A 20,621-nucleotide genomic window follows, 5' to 3' on the forward strand; every position below is an offset into this window, starting at 1 on the left:
AGTGATGGGAGAGTAGGAGTCGTGGGATTCACCGCTCATCAAACGAACACTGGAGGGACAGAGTTTGTCGGCCGTAGAGTGTGGAGAAGGAGTTTCGGGCTTGTTCCTTCTCTAAAACTTATTTTATAACTTCATAAGCCACAGTCTCTTACTTAAAACCACTGTGTAGTCTGTCGCTGGAGCAGAGTCGCTCTGGAATTCAGCTTTAGGTGCCTTTTGGAAACCCTGAAGCTGGTTTAAATGAACTTAATCCTCCCGTTCTCTCAGTTGTCTTTCACAGCATGGTGATTATCGCCTTTGTAACATCCTCAGCAGCATAATTACTTAATTAAAAAACAGATTTTATGAAAAAAGGAACGTTTGTGTCAGTTTTCTGGTTCTGGTTTTGAGCTGCATCCTGAAATTTGAACCAGTTTTAGGTCAAAAGTGTTTATTTAGGTGCATCAAGTTTTTGATCCATGTTCTTTAACTCCAGACGATATGTGCAGAAACTTAATCATGACACAGTTTATTTTCAGAACAATATCAAATCGTCCTGTCGCCTCATCGCTTGACGTTTATCCCTCTACTGCGCGGGTTATGAGAGCAATTTTTAAAAACATATTTGATTCACTTTTCTTGCATAGAGTGGATTATTAATTATTAAATATCACAAAAAAATGTAAATATTGTGTGCAGGGGTCAATTTGGGGTTTGTTGCCTTGAAGCAACACTGTGCCACAATGGGAAGAAATGATATAGAGCCGTGTTCCCTTGAGTGATGAGACCTGGCTTGTAACTGGTCAAATCCGTTCCACTGCTGCACGTCGTTGCTTCTAGGCAACGAACATATTTTTGCAAATTCTCATAACAAAAACATTGATACTGAATGTTAAAGAGGTTTAAAAGTGCCTGCTAATAGATAAGCGTGTGAGGAGGAACAAGCTTTTTGTTGACATGCTTATTGTTAACCCTGTCATTGTCTTTAAATATGGATAATGTTATTGTAAAGTGAGGGAAATGGATTTGTTGCCCTGAGGCAACACTGTGCAGCAGAGGGTTAAAGTCCTTGCACATTCGTAAAGTGAGGAAGTGCATAATAAAAGAGGGAAAACGTGTTTGGTGTCCCAGACTCGCCTTCCTTTTTTCTGCTAAGAATTGGCAGAACAAATGTCTCTGGAGATGCGCCAGAATGAAGAAAAAAACAACAAGAAACAGCAAACGGCTCTGTGAATCCCGCAGTCGTCTACCACGAAGACTTCGCTCTCGCCCCAGCGTCCTGTCAGAGGAGACGCGTGGTGGAGGGAGGTTTTCAGCTGCGTGCACCGTCCCTCTCCGCGTAAACCTCACAGCGTCCACCTCCTCCGTCTCCAGAAGCTGCTGTGCCCACCAGCAGGAATGTAAAACAGCATCATTGACTTTGCGCACCTGACAGACGAGGCTCGCCATGCACCACATAGTAATTACTCACTGACCCAATGAGGCCCGGCGCACCGAGGAATTGGGTACCCCCACCCACGCCTCGCCTCGTCTTTTGTTCCACCTGGAGCTGCAGACTAGGCCCTGCAATTGACTTCTGAATGCCGCAGCTATTCAAATGTTCTTGTATAGATAAATGTTTATTTGCAGTCGCAGTTTTATATCAAACCTAATCACTCCGGGAACATATATTTGACCTCAGCATTTCTTTCAGAAAAGATTTCAAAAGATTTCTTTCGCCATTTGAAACAGCCGTGAAATTATCAGCTAATGGATTAGAAGCAAATTGGCCATTTTAAAGGTTTCAGTGAGTCGGGTAGTGTAGCCTCTGGTCGTGTTAGGAGGACTGCAGATCAGACCACACCTGACCACACTCTCGAGTGGTTTGGTATGGAGTTCCATTGCGTGGTTTTATCCAAATGTTCTTGTGCAGATCAATATTTGACGTCATTGTTTGGTACAAGACCTACTCGCTCTGAGAATCCATACCTGACCTGAACGTTGGTCTTTTATAAAGATTTGAGATTTCCTTTGCCATTCAAAACAGCTGTGAAATAATTAGCTAATGAATTGGCAGCGAATTAGACTTTCTAAAGGCTGTGACTCATTGATTGTGGCTGCTACCGGTTTCTGGTTGTGTTAGGAGGACTAGAAACAGATGTGAATCAGACCACACCTGAAGCTATGCTGGATAAGGCTGAATATCACTGAAGGGGAAGTCTAATGAATTAGCAGCAGATTGGACATTTTAAAGGGTGCAGGTCACAAAGTGCAGCTTCCAGCTTCCAGGATTGGTGGGAGGACTGGAAACAGCTGCAAATCAAACTGTACCAGAAACTTTATTGATGTGGCAGGTTTAATGTTGTTAAAGGTGGAGATGGAGCTGTGGTGGTAGATCTCTCTGAGTTTTGGCTTGGAGCTTTAGGTGGCGCGTTGCTGCACCTTCAGTCCAAACGTTCTGAGATGAACGTTCTCAGATAAATATTTGAAATCAAGGTTTTATGTCAAACCTGATCAATCTGGATAATAAATGTGTTACCTGAAAGTTTCTTCTCAGCTAATGAATTAGCAGTGAATCAGACTTTTTTAAGGGCTGTGAGTCGTGGCGTGTGGCTGGTGATGGTGGGTGGTTGATCAACTGCTGCAAGTCAAATATTGCATGAAATACATTGACTTGACAAGGTTTAATGCTTTTACATGCACTTAATAATCCGATAACTGCAGAAAAACAGATTTGGTCAGTAATCCGATCAACACGTTTACATGCACTTGAGTAATCGGATCGTGGGGAAACTCCAGGTCTACAGGAGTCAGACAGTCATCAGGTTTCTGCTTCACAACCAGCCAATAAACTACCAGAAGGAGACTTCATGCTTCATTGCGCCACTTTAGGGAAAATATGATCATACACCATCTAGAAGATGAAGAGTATTTAAATCCTTTGTTTCCTGTTTGGTTTCAGTGCCGCTCAAAAGGTGTTTTGTTACATCTTGTGGCGACGCCGCTCGCTTATTTCTAGTACCACAGACTGAGAAATCTGAAAGAAATCAGAGTAAGAGTTTATATGCACGGAGAAATCTGAGTACCGGGCTAAAATCCCGCCTCTTTGTCAGATTTCTAGATCGGAGTGTTGACCATTTGAATAATGACCATTTGAATAATCAGATACTGAGTGCATGTGAACGCACTCAGTAGAAGTGAAGACAGAGCTGAGGTGGTAGAATCTGCCATCTACACTCGGTCATACTGAACCTTGTCGAGTCGATCTCGTCTCAGGCCCGTTTTGAATTTGCAGCTATTTGTCTTCTTTCCAACATTACCAGACGCCACACTTCAACTCACAACCACTAAAACCTCTAATTTCCTGCTAATCCTTTAGTCCCTAATTTAACAGCTGTTCTAAAATAAATCTTATAAGATCTTCATAAAAGACAAAAGGTGGTTGGATAGTGTAGTGGGTATATAGTGTTTGGTTAGTGTAGTGGGTATATAGTGGTTGGTTAGTGTAGTGGGTATATAGTGGTTGGTTAGTGTAGTGGGTATATAGTGGTTGGTGTAGTGTAGTGGGTATATAGTGGTTGGTTAGTGTAGTGGGTATATAGTGTTTGGTTAGTGTAGTGGGTATATAGTGGTTGGTGTAGTGTAGTGGGTATATAGTGTTTGGTGTAGTGTAGTGGGTATATAGTGGTTGGTGTAGTGTAGTGGGTATATAGTGGTTGGTTAGTGTAGTGGGTATATAGTGGTTGGTGTAGTGTAGTGGGTATATAGTGGTTGGTTAGTGTAGTGGGTATATAGTGGTTGGTATAGTGTAGTGGGTATATAGTGGTTGGTATAGTGTAGTGGGTATATAGTGGTTGGTGTAGTGTAGTGGGTATATAGTGGTTGGTGTAGTGTAGTGGGTATATAGTGGTTGGTTAGTGTAGTGGGTATATAGTGGTTGGTGTAGTGTAGTGGGTATATAGTGGTTGGTTAGTGTAGTGGGTATATAGTGTTTGGTTAGTGTAGTGGGTATATAGTGGTTGGTGTAGTGTAGTGGGTATATAGTGTTTGGTGTAGTGTAGTGGGTATATAGTGTTTGGTGTAGTGTAGTGGGTATATAGTGGTTGGTTAGTGTAGTGGGTATATAGTGGTTGGTGTAGTGTAGTGGGTATATAGTGGTTGGTTAGTGTAGTGGGTATATAGTGGTTGGTATAGTGTAGTGGGTATATAGTGGTTGGTATAGTGTAGTGGGTATATAGTGGTTGGTGTAGTGTAGTGGGTATATAGTGGTTGGTGTAGTGTAGTGGGTATATAGTGGTTGGTGTAGTGTAGTGGGTATATAGTGGTTGGTGTAGTGTAGTGGGTATATAGTGGTTGGTGTAGTGTAGTGGGTATATAGTGGTTGGTATAGTGTAGTGGGTATATAGTGGTTGGTATAGTGTAGTGGGTATATAGTGGTTGGTGTAGTGTAGTGGGTATACAGTGGTTGGTTAGTGTAGTGGGTATATAGTGGTTGGTTAGTGTAGTGGGTATATAGTGGTTGGTTAGTGTAGTGGGTATATAGTGGTTGGTTAGTGTAGTGGGTATATAGTGGTTGGTATAGTGTAGTGGGTATATAGTGGTTGGTGTAGTGTAGTGGGTATATAGTGGTTGGTTAGTGTAGTGGGTATATAGCGGTTGGTTAGTGTAGTGGGTATATAGTGGTTGGTTAGTGTAGTGGGTATATAGCGGTTGGTTAGTGTAGTGGGTATATAGTGGTTGGTTAGTGTAGTGGGTATATAGCGGTTGGTGTAGTGTAGTGGGTATATAGTGGTTGGTTAGTGTAGTGGGTATATAGTGGTTGGTTAGTGTAGTGGGTATATAGCGGTTGGTTAGTGTAGTGGGTATATAGTGGTTGGTTAGTGTAGTGGGTATATAGTGGTTGGTTAGTGTAGTGGGTATATAGTGGTTGGTATAGTGTAGTGGGTATATAGTGGTTGGTTAGTGTAGTGGGTATATAGTGGTTGGTTAGTGTAGTGGGTATATAGTGGTTGGTGTAGTGTAGTGGGTATATAGTGGTTGGTGTAGTGTAGTGGGTATATAGTGGTTGGTGTAGTGTAGTGGGTATATAGTGGTTGGTTAGTGTAGTGGGTATATAGCGGTTGGTTAGTGTAGTGGGTATATAGTGGTTGGTTAGTGTAGTGGGTATATAGCGGTTGGTTAGTGTAGTGGGTATATAGTGGTTGGTTAGTGTAGTGGGTATATAGCGGTTGGTGTAGTGTAGTGGGTATATAGTGGTTGGTTAGTGTAGTGGGTATATAGTGGTTGGTTAGTGTAGTGGGTATATAGTGGTTGGTTAGTGTAGTGGGTATATAGCGGTTGGTATAGTGTAGTGGGTATATAGCGGTTGGTATAGTGTAGTGGGTATATAGCGGTTGGTATAGTGTAGTGGGTATATAGTGGTTGGTTAGTGTAGTGGGTATATAGTGGTTGGTTGGTGTAGTGGGTATATAGTGGTTGGTTAGTGTAGTGGGTATATAGTGGTTGGTGTAGTGTAGTGGGTATATAGTGGTTGGTTAGTGTAGTGGGTATATAGTGGTTGGTATAGTGTAGTGGGTCACGCCTCCGCCTTCTACACTGTAGACTGGGGTTCAATCCCCACCTGGGTAACCACCCTACACTATACCAATAAGAGTCCTTGGGCAAGACTCCCAACACCACCTTCACCTACTTGGATAAAAATGATCAAACTGTAAGTCGCTCTGGATAAGAGCGTCAGCCAAATGCCATAAATCTAAATGTAAACAAAAGTTCAGGTCAGTTATAAATTCTCAGAGCAGTTAGGTCTGATATAAAACGATGTCGAATATGGATCTACACAAGAACATTTCAATAAAACCCACGTGTTTTGGCTGGAGTTTCAACCGGCATGTGGCTGCGGGTTCTATTCAAATGTTCTTGTGCTGATCGACATTTGACGTTATTGTTTTGTACCCGACCTAATCGCTCCGAGAACTGCAACTGATAACTGACCTTAACGTTAGTATTTTATAAGGATCTTCTAAGATTTTTTCGCCATTTAAATCAGCCGTTAAATTAGTGACTAATGGACGTTTTAGTGGCTGCGAGTTATGAAGTGTGGTAATGTTGGAAAGAAGACAAATAGCTGCAAATTCAAAACAGGCGCGAGACGAGATCGACTCGACAAGGTTCAGTAGGACTGAAAGCGAAGGTAGAGCTGGAGTGGGACAGTTTAAGATGCCATGTTGTTGTAGGTTCTGTTCAAGTGTTGGTGTATAGACGAATATTTGAGATCATACTTTTAGATCAAGCTACTCTCTGGGAAGGTATATTTCACCAGAACATTCCTCTTTTACAAAGTTTTCACAAGATTTCCTTTGCCGTGTAGAAGACCGAGCTCGGGTGGTAGAACTTTTGGGGGTCCTAGAGTTCGCTGTAGGCTGTATTGAAATGTGTTTAAATGTATGTAATGTTTTTATATCATATGCCATTTAAGCCGGTTAGATTTGCGGCCAATAAATTAGCAGCAGATCAGATATTTGAAAGGTTGCGGCTGTGAAGGTAAGACGTTGAACGTGAAACGGTTTCATAATTAATTAATTTAAATGGGAGTTTGCTTTTAATTGGCTCGCCTTATTACAGAAAGGTTAAACAGATACAGTGTAAAGGAAAAAAGTTGAGTAAGAAGGTGGTTCAACATAAACCCAATCACGGAGCGCATCCCTGTGCTGGGGGGACAGGGGCACCGTTGTCGGATCCTGGTTTCTTCTCCAGCTGAATGCATAAGCCAGAGGGATGCTATTCCGTGCAATCAACATCCCTCAACTGACATTTAATACAACGTGTGCATGACTGCTCGACTGCAGAGGCCCCCCCTCCCTCTCCACCGCTTCAGGCACCCCTACCCCTCGCTGACAGCATCCGCAATGCACAGTCCAAACTGTATTATTTTAACCTCATGCCTGACTTCCCCGCTCATAAACCTCTGCTCAGGTTCATCCTTTTCTTTTGAAGACAGTTTTACTCTTATCTCTTTTCCTCTTTCTGCTCATTAGGTGTGATTTGTGGCCTGTTCCCCTTTCTCTCCCTCCCCTTCCTATTCCTCTGGTCAGTGTAGTGCTAGAGCAGCATACAGCTCTTACATGGAAATCTGAGTTTGAGCTATGTATATCCTTCATTCCTTCCCCGCTAGGTCACTACGAGTCCAGCACTGCGGTTCCCGTGAGCCCAGTGTCTGTTGAGCACGTGGGCTAAACCCTGGAGGAGGGCGGCCTCGCACAGTTGCTGTTCTTATGTTGTAAATACTTAATAAATAAATTAAAAGCTATATATACATACTAGGTTTCCAGGGGTTAACAACTATAATGTCAATGTGAAATTGAGATTAAAATAGGAAAGTGCTCCATTGCGTTGCCTTGGTGATCATAGCTGTGATTCTTTACGAACTTCTTGCCTCGCAGATTTAAAGTTCATACCGTGAGTGACTTGAGTTCATGGCGGAGTGGAGACTTGGCTGAATCACTGTACACAGTGTTCCCAGTGGCTTGAAAGAGAGGAATCCTTCAAATTTACTAGTACGAGTGAACTGATAGTCTGTTAGTGTGAGACAGCAACATCAAGTCCACTGCTTGGTGTTTCTTAACTGTGGGACAGTGAAGATGATGCACAGGGAGTGACAGTGTTCCCTGTGGTATGAAAAAGAGGACTCCTCCAAATTTACCAGTTCCCATGAATTGAAGTCTGTCGCAGTGACCCGGTGCTACATTTTCAGGCACGCTTTTGATGGGGTACAACTTCAAGCCCTCTGTTTGTTGTTTCTTTAGGTGGGACAGTGGAGATGATGCACAAGAGACGTGACGTGTCCCACTGATGGATGTTCTAAAGGAGACCAGTCTCATTGTGCAGGCTTTGAACTCCACACAGACCAATGCACTGGACCAGACCGGTAAGGCAGTGAAGCGTACAGTAAATACAGGGAGATTCACTCGAAAGAGGCCCCGAATATTCTGCTGTAACTGCCGTTAGGACGAAGCAATCTCAACCAAAAAACGCGCTACATAACTTGCCGTGTGTGTAAACGACTGCATTAGATGCGATGCTGGAAGTGATCTCTGTTTACTGCCAGACACATGAAGGGATACGGGGGGTCTGCACCCAGAAGTTCCAAACGGAGGTTACATGTTGTGGCGAATGTCCGGCGCCAACCTCATCGCTCCGAAACAGGGGCATCCCAGCTTGGTCGAAGCTCCATATCCTGAGGAGCTCAATGCATGTTGTTTTTTTCAGGTTGTTTCATCCTAGAGAGAGTTATTACAGAATATTCAGGGCCTCTTTCAAGTGAATCTCCCTGTAGAATTGAACTCTTTACCTGTTTACCAGCCTTAACACCTACATTCTCTAGTGTTTTGTCAAGGTAACCGTGGTTCTCGTCCTTTTGTTGTACAGAGAACAAAATAAAATTGAAAACGCTTTTGAGTTTTGAGTGCAGACATGACTCATCAATCATAATTGGCATTAATCTCGAGTCTTAGGTCGCTGGCTCCCTCGTTCGCTGGGCAGGTGGTGGCGCGCTCCAGCGCCGGTAGCTCCTCTGTACCACGCCTGCGAGCCTGTCAGGCTCTAGTTTATCACGAGCAGTCCTCCTGCTCAGCTCCGGCTGAGGGACTTGGAGCACTGAGCTGGGCCGACCCCTCTGTCACAATCACAGGGATAAGTACCGGAGCAAGTCCTCGCTCTCAGCGAATGAAAAACAGCCTCTTTTCAGGGGGAACGGCGATGAATCATCCCGCAGTTACTCTCCTCTCATTACCAACATCCGGTGCGGATAAATTGATCTTTCGCCACCATTCACAAATGCCAGAGACCATTAAGGACCGGACTGCCAGCTGCTTTAACAAATGCGCAGGAGCCGCTTGCTCTCCCACAATGCTGTTCTTCACACTTCTGGAATTAAAGTGCCTCAGTGTGGTGGCTTCAGGAGGAAAGAGGGGAGGGGACCAGTGGAAATGTCATGAAGGAAAATGGTTGTAGTTCAATATGGCTTTATATCACCTGGATGTCTTCACTTCTGTGAGGAGAGTTATTGGGTTGCCAGGTTGATACAGTGATATATATTACGCTGTACTGGCTGCAGACGTCTGGCAGATGAGCTCAATTGTCAGATTCACATCTATAAACATTTTAAAGTAGAGACACATCAGAATGGTACTACTGGACAGACCATCACTTTTTAATAAATGATTGTGATTAACAGTTTGTCTTTCTGGTTAATTGTATGCAGATATTAATGTACAAACAAAAGTAAATTCAGTTCAATGGTTGTAAATTCAGAAGTGCTGTAATTGCTTCCTAGCTGTCAATGCTTAATAGATCCCTAAAGACACTTTATTTCTAGTGTCCTTTTTAGATGGAACAAACACTAAATGGGCTCTCAGTAAAATAACAGTCACACATGAGGGTTAGGATTAGGGTTTGGGTTGAGGTTAAGGTTATGGTTAGGACTAGGGCCAGGGTGAGGGTTAGGATTACACTCTGAGGGCTGGATATTTTTGGTTGGTGGACTATTCTCAGTCCAGCAGCGACACTGAGGTGTTTAAAAACTCCAGCAGCACTGCTGTGTCTGAGCCGCTCATACCAGCACAACACACACTAACACACCACCACCACGTCAGTGTTACTGCAGTGCTGAGAATGACCCACCACCCAAATAGTACCTGCTCTGTGAGGGTCCATGGGGGTCCTGACCACTGAAGAACAGGGTAACAGAGTATCAGAGAAACAGATGGACTACAATCTGTAACTGTAGAACTACAGAGTGGAACTGAACGGTCAGTGGAGCTGATAAAGTGGACGGTGAGCGTAGAAACGAGGAGGTGGTCATAAGTGTATAGTCATGTAGATGAGTGAAGGATGGCAGTAGCTCAAGGCCGTGCAGGTGGATAAAATGAATGCTTCTCTCCTCTTCCTCAGTCCTGGTGTTGAGAATCTGATGTCAGGTGTAATACCAGCCTTCGCCACCAGAGGTCAGCCTCACCTGAATACTGACGTACTTCCTAGTTACACCCTGACCCCTCTCACCCGCAGCTCGTTTACCTGCCTATTTAAGGACCTTCAGTGACACTGCTTCCCTGTGAAGTCTTGCCAGTTTATTCTGCATATCAAGCCTTGGTTCTTGGCTGTTGATGATTTTGGATGACCTTGACCCTTTTCTGAACTCTTGGACTGCTTTCTGATCTCCCCTCGGTGCTTCAGCTGTTTTGACTTTTGGACCGTTTTTGGCTCTGGTTCTGGTTTTTGTGTGTTTGAGTAAACGGGCATCATGGATTCCAGTCTGCCTGGAGAACCTTCCTTACACCTGAATCTGAACAGTGAGACCAGGCTTACGTGGTTGAGCGTGTTCCTGTGTTAAAGCTTGGCACGGTTAGGTTCAGGACATCACGGCCTCTTGCCAAAAGTCAGGATCGCCCCATATGCTCTATATATCATATGCAGAATACTATGATTGTTAAAAACAACAACCCAAAAACCATTAGAACCACATTCAGCACTACATTAAGCGCCGTGTAAATGAACAGCTGTCTCACGTTCCCACTTTCTGTTTTTCTAAGTTCCTGCTGAATGTTGCAGAATTTTTCATAGCGAGTGAAAAGTGTGACATTACTTCCCTCTCACCCTCCCCATGTCAGAACCAATTAGTCAGCTTCTGTCAGCTCCCCGTGATACTCTGCTCTCCAGCTTGGCAGAAAGAGCAGCAGTCGCCTGGTGGAACAGCTGAGGATCCTGGACTAACATGCAAAGACTATTCCAAGACGTAAACACTGAAACTGTTACATAGCCAATCCTAACTGAATAATATGGACTGTTCCGTCGTGTAATTCACAGATCTGGATTATTTTCTAAAGCAAAAAAAGCCTTTTTGGTTTTGACGAGTCTAGTTTGGTACATAAAGGACCCATATTTACTTTCTAGAGCCAGTGTTTTGTCCGTTTATCCTACGGAATACATCTGTATGGAAAAACGGACCACGTCCTTTCATCAGATCAGATCAGATCAGATGAGATAATCCTTTAGAACATTATAAAGGATTATGAATAAATATCAGCTAAAACATTTACACTGTAATGATGTTTTACCTGAATCTCCCAGAGTTTCGCACATGAGGTACTGGTTTATGTTGTTGAGGAATTAACAGTATAAGCATATTATAAATAGAAAAGTATAAAGTCTTCACACTGTAGAGATATTTTAAAAATACTGTTCTTGAGATGTTTGGTAATGGTGGGTCAGCGTCTCAGTGACTGCGCTACATCCCTCCTCAGTCCATACCTACAGCTAATTACACAGAGAACCCACCAGCTGAAATGATGAGACTTTACGCTGAGAAAATCTGACTGAACTTTGTTTTGATAGCTGAACAAAGTAACTAAAGGGGTTTGATGTGAAATGCGTGATCTAGAGAAGAACGTACCCAGTCAGAATTGGCTGTGATGGGAATCAGACAGCAGAAAGGTTTAATGCTTGTAAAAGCTACGGCACAAAAAAACTTGGGGTACAAATAAATTGGCGGATGTCTGCGGCGAGTTCCACATGTAGTTAAAGATATATTTAAAGAAAACTGATATTTGTCAGACTAATCCTTTAGTTACCTTTGTCTCCCGAAAGTGGAGTTTAAACAAATCTTAGAAGTTGTAGAGAAAATGGGACTTTTAAGATAAACTTAAAGTACCTAAAGCTTTGGTCTTTCAGAGCTCCACTTCTCTCTCAGATCTGAAGAACCCGCTCTGTCCGTTGTTCCCCGCAAACAAAAAAGCTGCTGGTGTTCTCAGAATAACAGGCTGACCACCCCAAAGTCCAGACCTCAACATCACGGAAAGTGTTTGGGATCATTTGGATCGTAAGAAACGGAAAATACAACCAACTTTCTAAGACTGAACTTTGGAGGTGTGGAAGACGTCCATGCAGGGTCTTTAAAAAACTGAAAGCAAGTCTCCTGAAAAGAATAGCAGCTGTAATAACGGCAGAGTGGACACACGAAATACTGGAAAAAACTGATGTTATATATTTATTGAGGCTTTGGTGCAATATTATATTGCTAAATTTATTATAGTGCTAAATTTCCTTCGGGATCAATAAAGTATCTCTCTATCTATATTCAGTTTCATACAACGGTTAGTTCCGGCCCGCAAGCTGATTGGTTGAAAAGCGTTCTAATAGCGTTTTTTCAGAAACGCTATCACTCCGCTGAGATGCTGTTTCTAAGCAACGGCTTTGACAGCTGTAGGAGACGCTCAAGCCGTTTAAATGTTTTTACTTCTGACTTTGCCCCAAACAGAAAACGGACACTGTTAAGATCACATCTGACCGACAGCCGATTTGGTCCGACTCTGAAGACGAGACGACGCTAAATTCCCAAACTGTCGTCTCCACTGAGCCGCTTTTCAGTCGGCAGCTGTGACGGAAGAACAGCTGAACAACCTGGAATCAGCCAGAAATGAACCCAACACCATCAGAGTCATGGTCCGACTCTGAAGATCAGACACGTCTGGCGAATGGTGTTGGGTTCATTTCTGGCTGATTCCAGGTTGTTCAGCTGTTCTTCTGTCACAGCTGCCGACTGAAAAGCTGCTCAGTGGAGACGACAGTTTGGGAATTTAGTCTAAGGAGCTGGAGAACGAACTGCCGGCTGAGCAGCGAGTGGGCGGAGCTCGTTACTCTGACGTAGCAATGAGCTGCTCGTTAAGGAGCTATAATTAGGAGGAAGGAGCTGAACATTAAAACATATTAAACGCCGCGTTCACGGCCAGTTTATTCATTTCTTACTGTATTTATTTACCTGCTGTATTAAAGCAGTGAGTTATCACACACCTCGAGTGTTTTCTGCTTTTTCCTGATGCTGGAAATCTGTACTTAATGGCCATTTTGACTGGAAATGAAGTGAAAGAAGGTGGTTTCTGCACAGTACAGTACAAAAACACATGCGTTCACCGGCCCTTTTGGACAGAAATTTGAACAAAAAATTGGTTATATTTGCATTGCAGGCACTGCAACCCCTGCTTTCTATCAGCACCACAGCAAATGCGTCTAGACGTTTATCTACAGTGCAGCATTTCTCATCACTGAATTCTAATCAGTGGAGGTCCAGTTTAATGCAGTGCCAGCTTTGAGAGGTTCGGATGTCATTCAGTGACAGATCATGGGTTTGAGCTTTGAGCTTGGGCAATGATTACCAAACTGAATGCCTACAAAGTGGTGTGAATATGTTGTGGTGGAGAGAGGTGGGAGGGTGTACGTGTGCATTCATTCATGCTTGGGTTAGTGTTTTGGCTTGGAGGGGTTTGGTCTTATCATGAGTCCATCTGTTTTCAGCTGGACCATTAGCTTCTCAGCTGTTCTCATGCTGCTCTGCCTTATACCAGACGAGGGCACACACACAAACACTGTGTGTGTGTGTGTGTGTGTGTGTGTGTGTGTGTGTGGGCATTCATCTGCTATAAGAGAACAGTTTTTAGAGATGGGATATAGAAATACATTGTTTCTCATATTGCTTTGTATTTTTTCAGGAACTCTTCTGATTTTAAGTAGTTTAAGTAGTTAAGTTAATTTCGTGCCTAAATACACGTCTTATTCCTGCTTATGGAATTATATTTCATAATCAGATCTGCATGACCAGTCAAAGATTAAAACTACATTTGCTTTTGATGTTAACCGTTTTAATGTCTGTAGCACAATATTGAAATGTTTGTTAGAAAACTTCAAATTAAAATAATGGGGAACACACATTTTCCAAATTTCCAGCGGCTGTGTGAGTGGTGTTTGTTTGACACTGAAATTAGTGCCTTTAAAGCCTGTCATGAGGTAATTTCAGGTGTTAAGTGTTACATCGCAGGCCAAGGCAATGTTTATTTAAACAACACAATATATTGATTTGCCCACGCTGTCCAGCTGTTCCCTTTATATGTAACTACAGTGCTGTGCAAAAGTCAAAGACCACCTTTAAATAAACCATTCATTTAATTTTCTGTCAAAACAGATCAATTCATCTTTTGGTGTCAGGAAAAAAAAACACATTTAACAGGAAATTACACAAACAAAACGCATTCTTTTCAGTATTTAGTGTCCATTCTTTGTCTTTAGTAGAGCTTCTGTTCTTTACAGGAGACTTGCTTTCAGTTTTCCTAAGAAATCTGCAGGGATTTTGTTCCACACCTCCAAAGTTCAGACCTAGAAGGTGATCGCACTTTCTGCTTCTAACGATCGCAGACACATTCAGTGATGTTGAGGTCTAGGCTCTGCTCTGGGGTGGCCAGTCCATTGTTCACAGGTCACCAGCATCTTCTTTGATTTGGAATATTTTCTTCTTTTTCGCCTGTTTCTTTTTCTCAGTGAGGCCTCTTGACAGCTACACGTCCTTTCTGACCCATAGCGCAGTAAGGGGGGGGTTGGAAACACCTGCGGGTTTTTTTCAGATCTGAAATCAAGAATGGGGCTCGATTTTCTGCTCTCTCTCTGAGATCAAACCCCCCCCCCCCCCCCCCCCATTTTCTCTAGATCTTTTCAAAAAGATCTAAAACTCCAGTTTTAGAAACCTTTTTATACATATTTCCCTTTCTTTATGCAAGTGGATCATCTTGCATCCAATCTAAGAAAAATATCACCTGAAACATTAATAACTTGTATTTAATTGCCAGTTTGACTGGACACTAAACAAATGAGAGGTGTCCTGACTTTACTGCACTGCAGGCGTTTGCTAGATGAGGACCCAGGCTGCACAAAGCATCTCACTGCCTAAGAAAGGAAAGGAAAGGAACTGACCGAAGAAGGAATGCAACAGAAAGGGATATTAACTCATCTAGGCTATCACAGCATTTATCTGAAGTATTAGAATAGTGGTAAGTGTGTATGCATTCTCAATGAGCTCTCAAAAGAACCTCCTGTCATCAGTTCTTGTGTTTTACGGTATAATGCTTGAGTTCTGCTGTTGTTAGTATCGGTTTAATTCAGCAGCTGGCAGATAATGAGGGAGGCAGGTGGACGTGGTATTGGTTATATTGTTTTCAACATAAGGGTACGTCTTCTCCCTTGTGGATGCTCGCTACCTTCCTCAGCTTATTCAAAGCAAACAAACCCGTCTGTGTAAACTAGCTTCCCACCTCTGCGACGCATATGAATGTGTGCTGATGACATTGAGTTAACTGTAGATATTTACTTTGAGGGTGGGGTGGATTAAAAACACTCATAAATTGCCGTGTATTATTTCTAAATATGTTGCCACACAGTGCTGATGCTTTGTTTTTCTTTCTCTAGGGCTAAGTGAGCTGAGAGGTAATCTAAAGTTGTGCGGTGCACAAAGAGGGGGTTCAGACTGCCATAGAGTGGCTTTGGCGCTAAGGGAGTATCGCCTCCCGAGCCCACCCTCACCACAGACTCTCAAAGAAGCCCCTGAGCAGCCCACCGATGAGTCCTCCAGCCATGCCGTATCCCTCACATCCTGCGTTACCAAGAGTGTAAGCTCCTGGTCCGTGCCAGAGGACAGCAACAAGCCTCCCTTCACCATGATGGAGCCGCTGGGCGTCTCTGGACTGACCGAGGACTGCCTGCAGAGCCGCACCTGCCTGGACTGCATCATTGAGACCAAGGATGCTTCAGATGCCGAGCCCAGCATCAGCCTCAAAATGGCTGACATAAACCGGGAGTATGATGCTTGCTCCATCTCTGACATTAGCATGCAGTGCATGAGCACCAGCGAGACAGGCAATTATGGGGATCAGCTCCTGTCTGACCAGCTTTTGAGCTTCCCCATACCCAAGTCCCATTTGGGGGAGGAGAAGGACACAGAAAAAACAGAAAACGACCCAGATCAGACAGCTAAGAACTTGTATGAGGGCCTGCTGCTGGACAAATGCAATGGGGAGGAAGGCCTGCTCACCAATTCCAACCAGGACTGGGGTTACTTTGAATCCTTCATCAGTGAGAGTAAAATGGAGCTGCTGGACCTTTGTTCAAAAAATGAGCTCTCGGTGAACCTCTTCTCAGAGGAGGATGTAGACAACTATATGTTTGATGATGATGATGATTCTACGCTGAGCAGTGATGTGTGCTCCCTGAAGATCCGCTACGAGTCCTTCCAGGACAACATGAGAGAAAAGACCAACGTCCTTCAGGAGGAAACGCAGTTCAACTTTTTTCCCAGTGTGGTGGTGAACTGCACGAAAAAAGATAGCGTGGTTAAGAGAAGTGTGGATGGAAGCTTAGCGAAACCCGAAGAACTCGGACTGGAAAATGAAAGCAAAGGAGATGGTTCCTTAGATAGGACACTTGATTATAGTCCAAAAATGAACTACTTCGTTGATTCCGGCAACTCGGCTGAAGACTCGGGGGAGTATAGTGATGACAGCTCAAGCACTGGCTCCTCCATCGACACTTTCCATGTGGGCAAACATAAAAACTCGTTTCCTCGAAAGAATGGATGCTCGTCCAACCCTCTAAACTATGGACTACGAGCAAAGAGGAAAGCCAGGTTCAGTGATGACTACCTTTATGACGTCGACTCCATCGAAAGTGAAAAAAACAACGAAAAGCGAGAAAAACCACCTTCTGATCCGAAAGAAGAACAGGATGACGACTGGTGTCCTAAAAAGAGAAGAAAATCTTCCCGCAAGGAGCCACCCGTGATCATCAAATACATCATCATAAACAGGTTCAAAGGAGAAAAACATATGTGTGTGAAGCTCAGCAAAATTGATCCGGCAGTCACGACTATAAGCTTAAACAAGGACACCATCAGCAAATATGAAAAGCTGGCTCCTCTGAAAGATTTCTGGCAGGAAAAACAGAGGGAGCACGAGGAGCAGCTTAGGCTGGCTGCAGGAGATAAACACAATTTCCATCTTAATGGCCGCCATCGACCCTTTAGTTCCAGTCCTCCCAAAAGGAAATACAAGCTAGCAAACAGACTTAGGATTCAGAGGATTCAAACTGTGGAGCAATCACCCCACAAGCAGGGTGCCTCTCCCTCTGATCCTAGGGAGGAAGTCGCTTCTAAAGAGGAGGCAAGGCCACCGACAATAGCAGCCCCCAGCTGTGCAAGCGCATTAGACCCAAATGACATCATACGCACTACTACCCGAAAGAGCAGAACACAAGAGATGGAGGAGAGCAGAATGGCAAATAAAACGGTCAGAATGCGTAAATTCAAAAGCGAAGCCAGGCTAAGAAGCAAGAAAATGAGGGACCTTGAGGAGAGCAGTGAAAGCATGACAAACCTGACCAATGCTTCCGCTGTGCTAGGAAATAAGGACACAGTAGGGAGTGGGAAAGAAACCGAGATCAACTCGGCTGCACACAGTCCCCAGTTATGTGAGAGTCAAACAGCCGATGCCACTGAAAAATTTGCTTTTATGCCTGCCACCTGCTCCCCTAACAATGCTACGTCATCTGAGGTTGTGGCTACAGGTGTACCCGTTATCCCCGGGGGCTACTTACAGACATTGTTAGATGCTTCGGATTCCTCGGGTGGCTCTGGCGTCTCTTTTTTCCCTCAACAGACCCCCAGGCAACACTCGCTGGGTCTCTCTTTGGAGGAGCAGCAATTTGCTTCTCTTCAGCTGGCCCAAAGCTGTGTACTCTCCCCACCCTCTGAATCAGAGCTCCAGCAGTCACCCCAGAATGGTCCCAGCCTTACCCAGATGTGGCACTCCCAGCTTGGCCCGAACCAGCAGTTTGCTACCGATATCCCTGAGACGGCTATCTTGCCCAGCAACTTCTCCAGTGCTATTCCCATGCCAATGTCAGAGAACTTGCCAGTGCCTGGGTACAGCCAGCTGGGGTTGGAAAGCAACAGAATGCTTTATGAAAAAAATTACATGCCTGAGCAGGCGCTGCCGCCTGATGCGGATTTTCAAGCGTGTCAGGTTCCCTGCGTGGAAGGCCAGCTACAGTTTCAAAGAGGCACACTGCACACTGACAACGGCAGGCTCATCAGTTTCGACTCAGTTGGCTCGCTGTCAGCTACTTCCAGCAATTACAGCTCTCTGAGTCTCAAGTCCTGCGAGAAGGATGGCGAGGATGATGTGAACGAGAACTTTCTGGCCCACTGCAGTCCCAAACTGGTGATTCAGCAGAGTATTGATGCAATCACACCCCTGAGGGAATCCACAGACTTGCTGGATATCTCCAACTTCACACCAGATAAATTCAGACACACATCACTGTCGGAGCTCTCGCCCCCTGAGACGCCGAATTTATCCCCCCAGGTCATAGGCCGAGAGATGAAGATAGCAGGAAAGGCCAAGGATCTCCACAATGGATCCGAGATGACACTGGAGGGCAATCAAGAAATTAAATGGAATTGCAACATGATAGAGCAGCCCGGATTCGCACTAGATAGTCACCAGTATCAGTTGTACAGCTTTAATGACGATGACCACTTAAGCTTGGAAAAGAAGGAGGCAAATCAAGCTGGCTTCGATGTGCAGGTTGCCGATGTAAACAGCGAGGTGAAAGGTGCAAAGACAAAGAGGAAAAATAGCAGCAAGCAAACCGCAGGCCAGGGCACTAAAAAAATCAAAGCACCAAGAGCTCCAAAGGGGGAAAAAGTTAAGACCCCACGACAGAATTCACGAGCGTCCAAAAAGCTAAAAGCCTTATTGGATGAAAAGGGTGGTAATGGCCAGGTAGAGGGGTCCAAGGGTTCAGCAAACCAGCTGACAGATAGCGGCTCTGAGGACTGGCCAGGAATGGGCTGGCCAGAGGGCAGCGGTAAAGATGACGAGCAGCGGGAGTTCGAAGAGCCTTCAAACATCCTATCTAACATAGTATCAGGGATGGCTGAAGTGCAGCGTTTCATGATGGCGTCTATTGAGCCGATATGGGGCCCTGCCGCGAACATCTGTTTACCCTCAGAGGCAAACAGCCTGAAGTTAAAGACTCTCAAAATCCTGGCAGGGACCTCGTCTGACCCCAAGAAGAAAGGCGCTGCCTCTGCCGGGGGTACAAAAGGCAGGAAAGCTGGGGGTAAAGGTGGCAAAAATCAGGCCAAGTTCAACGCCTCTCACCCCTTTTTCCCCCAGTTGGCTCTGGGTTGTAACATGTTTGACAAGCCTAACCTCGGCGTCCCCGGCATAAACGGGCCCGCACACAAAAAGATGTACCGTCACAAGACCAGTGCGAAATTCCCTCGGATCGAAAACATTAAGGGCAAGCGGGCTGAGCGAGACCCAAATAAGGACATAGCACTGATGACCTCTTTTGAAAAACTGAGGTAATATTTTGTGACTAGCTGCTGATGCACGTTCCTCACTTTCCCCCCCCACTTCCTGCTCAGCCCTTAGTCCCTGACATACCTGCACTGACTCAATGCCGGAGATGCATGGAAATTACGTTACCCTTAACCCACCCTCCTTATTTTTTGCCCCCCTGAAGAAGATATAGATATCTTGCATGAGAAACTTCTTGTACTTGCAAACTACCTATTGAGTGATTGTGTAAGGCTTGATTGAGATTTTAAACTACCATGGCTGCATTTTCTTCTTGCTTTTGCTGTTTTTCCTTGTAGCTGTTTTGGTTCTTTTTGTCTGAAGAGAAAAAAAAAGCCTTGATAAACGTGTTTTTTTGGGAGACTTTTTTTTTTTTGTTGTTGTTTTAATTTTATTCTTATTTTTTAACCGTGAAATTTTGCTGCCCTAAATTTGTGTAATTATATTCCTCGTTGGAAACATGTAGCTATTTGGGTAAAACCGCTTGTGAAAAGTTCGCTCCCACATTAGTTTTTGTATGCAGGACGGGACGATCTCTCCTGTCCGTCTCCCTCATACTGCCTGACTTTTTTTTAGGTGGGAAGTGCTCAGCCTCCTATCGAGGATAATCAACATCCTTTGTAGGCCCCAAGACATCAATAGCACATAATGGGACCATTTTGTATTGAAGACATATCAGATTAACGGTTTGTTCATTTTTTTTCTTTTCTTACTGATGGAATGAAGTTATAATTTTCTTCCTATGCTTTTACAGGAGTTTTACTGGAACTTATCTTAGAGGGACAGTTCTAAGCCATGGAAATTCCAAAATGCTTCACTTTATTTTCTTTTTCTGCCAGTGACCCTGTATAGAAATGCACTATTTAATGAAAACATCAGCTCTAAAAATCAGCGTGCCAAATGTAAACTCTGTGCAAATTTACTATCAGTACTGCATACTGGCTGTTCTGTTTTCTATCCATATGAAGTATGGCCATTCTCTGTTGAGACTCTCCTGAGAATTGACATTCCAGATCCGCCCCCCCTCCTTTTTTTTCTTTTGGGAACCTATATTGTGAAGAGCACCCTGCAGCTGACAGTGGTACAAAACCACTCACTTAACCAAAACAAAACGCACCCTGAACTTTCCTCCTTTTTCCGCCTCCTTGCCAAATTCAGTTTACCTCAGCATACCTTGGCTTTGAGATTAAAAAGAGACAAACAAGTGGAGACGCTTCTTAATGAAAAGCACAGAAGAAGATATGGACAATGTTCATTCTGCACAGAGAACACCGTCTATCTGGCGTCGGATGGTAAGCACTGTCGTTGTCGTGTGTGGGAATGTCTGTCAGGTTAATCGAGTAACAAAAACATAACAACAGACTTTTTACTGGCAAAAAAATAATCAAATCTTGTGATTTTGAGCATCAGTGTGTCATAATAACATTTGCA

At 44.1% G+C, this 20,621-nt stretch overlaps 1 protein-coding gene across 1 annotated transcript in view; it reads left to right on the top strand.

Annotated features, from left to right (window-relative positions):
* The window catches only part of nexmifb (neurite extension and migration factor b), a 99,862-nt gene that overhangs the window by 75,980 nt on the left and 3,261 nt on the right, over positions 1-20,621 (top strand). Inside the window, exons 2-3 of the mRNA XM_037540732.1 lie at positions 7,761-7,882; positions 15,241-20,482. Of these exons, the coding sequence (XP_037396629.1) occupies positions 7,807-7,882; positions 15,241-19,199 (4,035 nt within the window). The 5' untranslated portion in view covers positions 7,761-7,806 and the 3' untranslated portion in view covers positions 19,200-20,482. The remainder of the gene's footprint in view (positions 1-7,760; positions 7,883-15,240; positions 20,483-20,621) is intronic.

This window comes from Pygocentrus nattereri, chromosome 8 (genome assembly GCF_015220715.1).
Source record: "Pygocentrus nattereri isolate fPygNat1 chromosome 8, fPygNat1.pri, whole genome shotgun sequence".
In the NCBI taxonomy this organism is placed as follows: domain Eukaryota; kingdom Metazoa; phylum Chordata; class Actinopteri; order Characiformes; family Serrasalmidae; genus Pygocentrus; species Pygocentrus nattereri.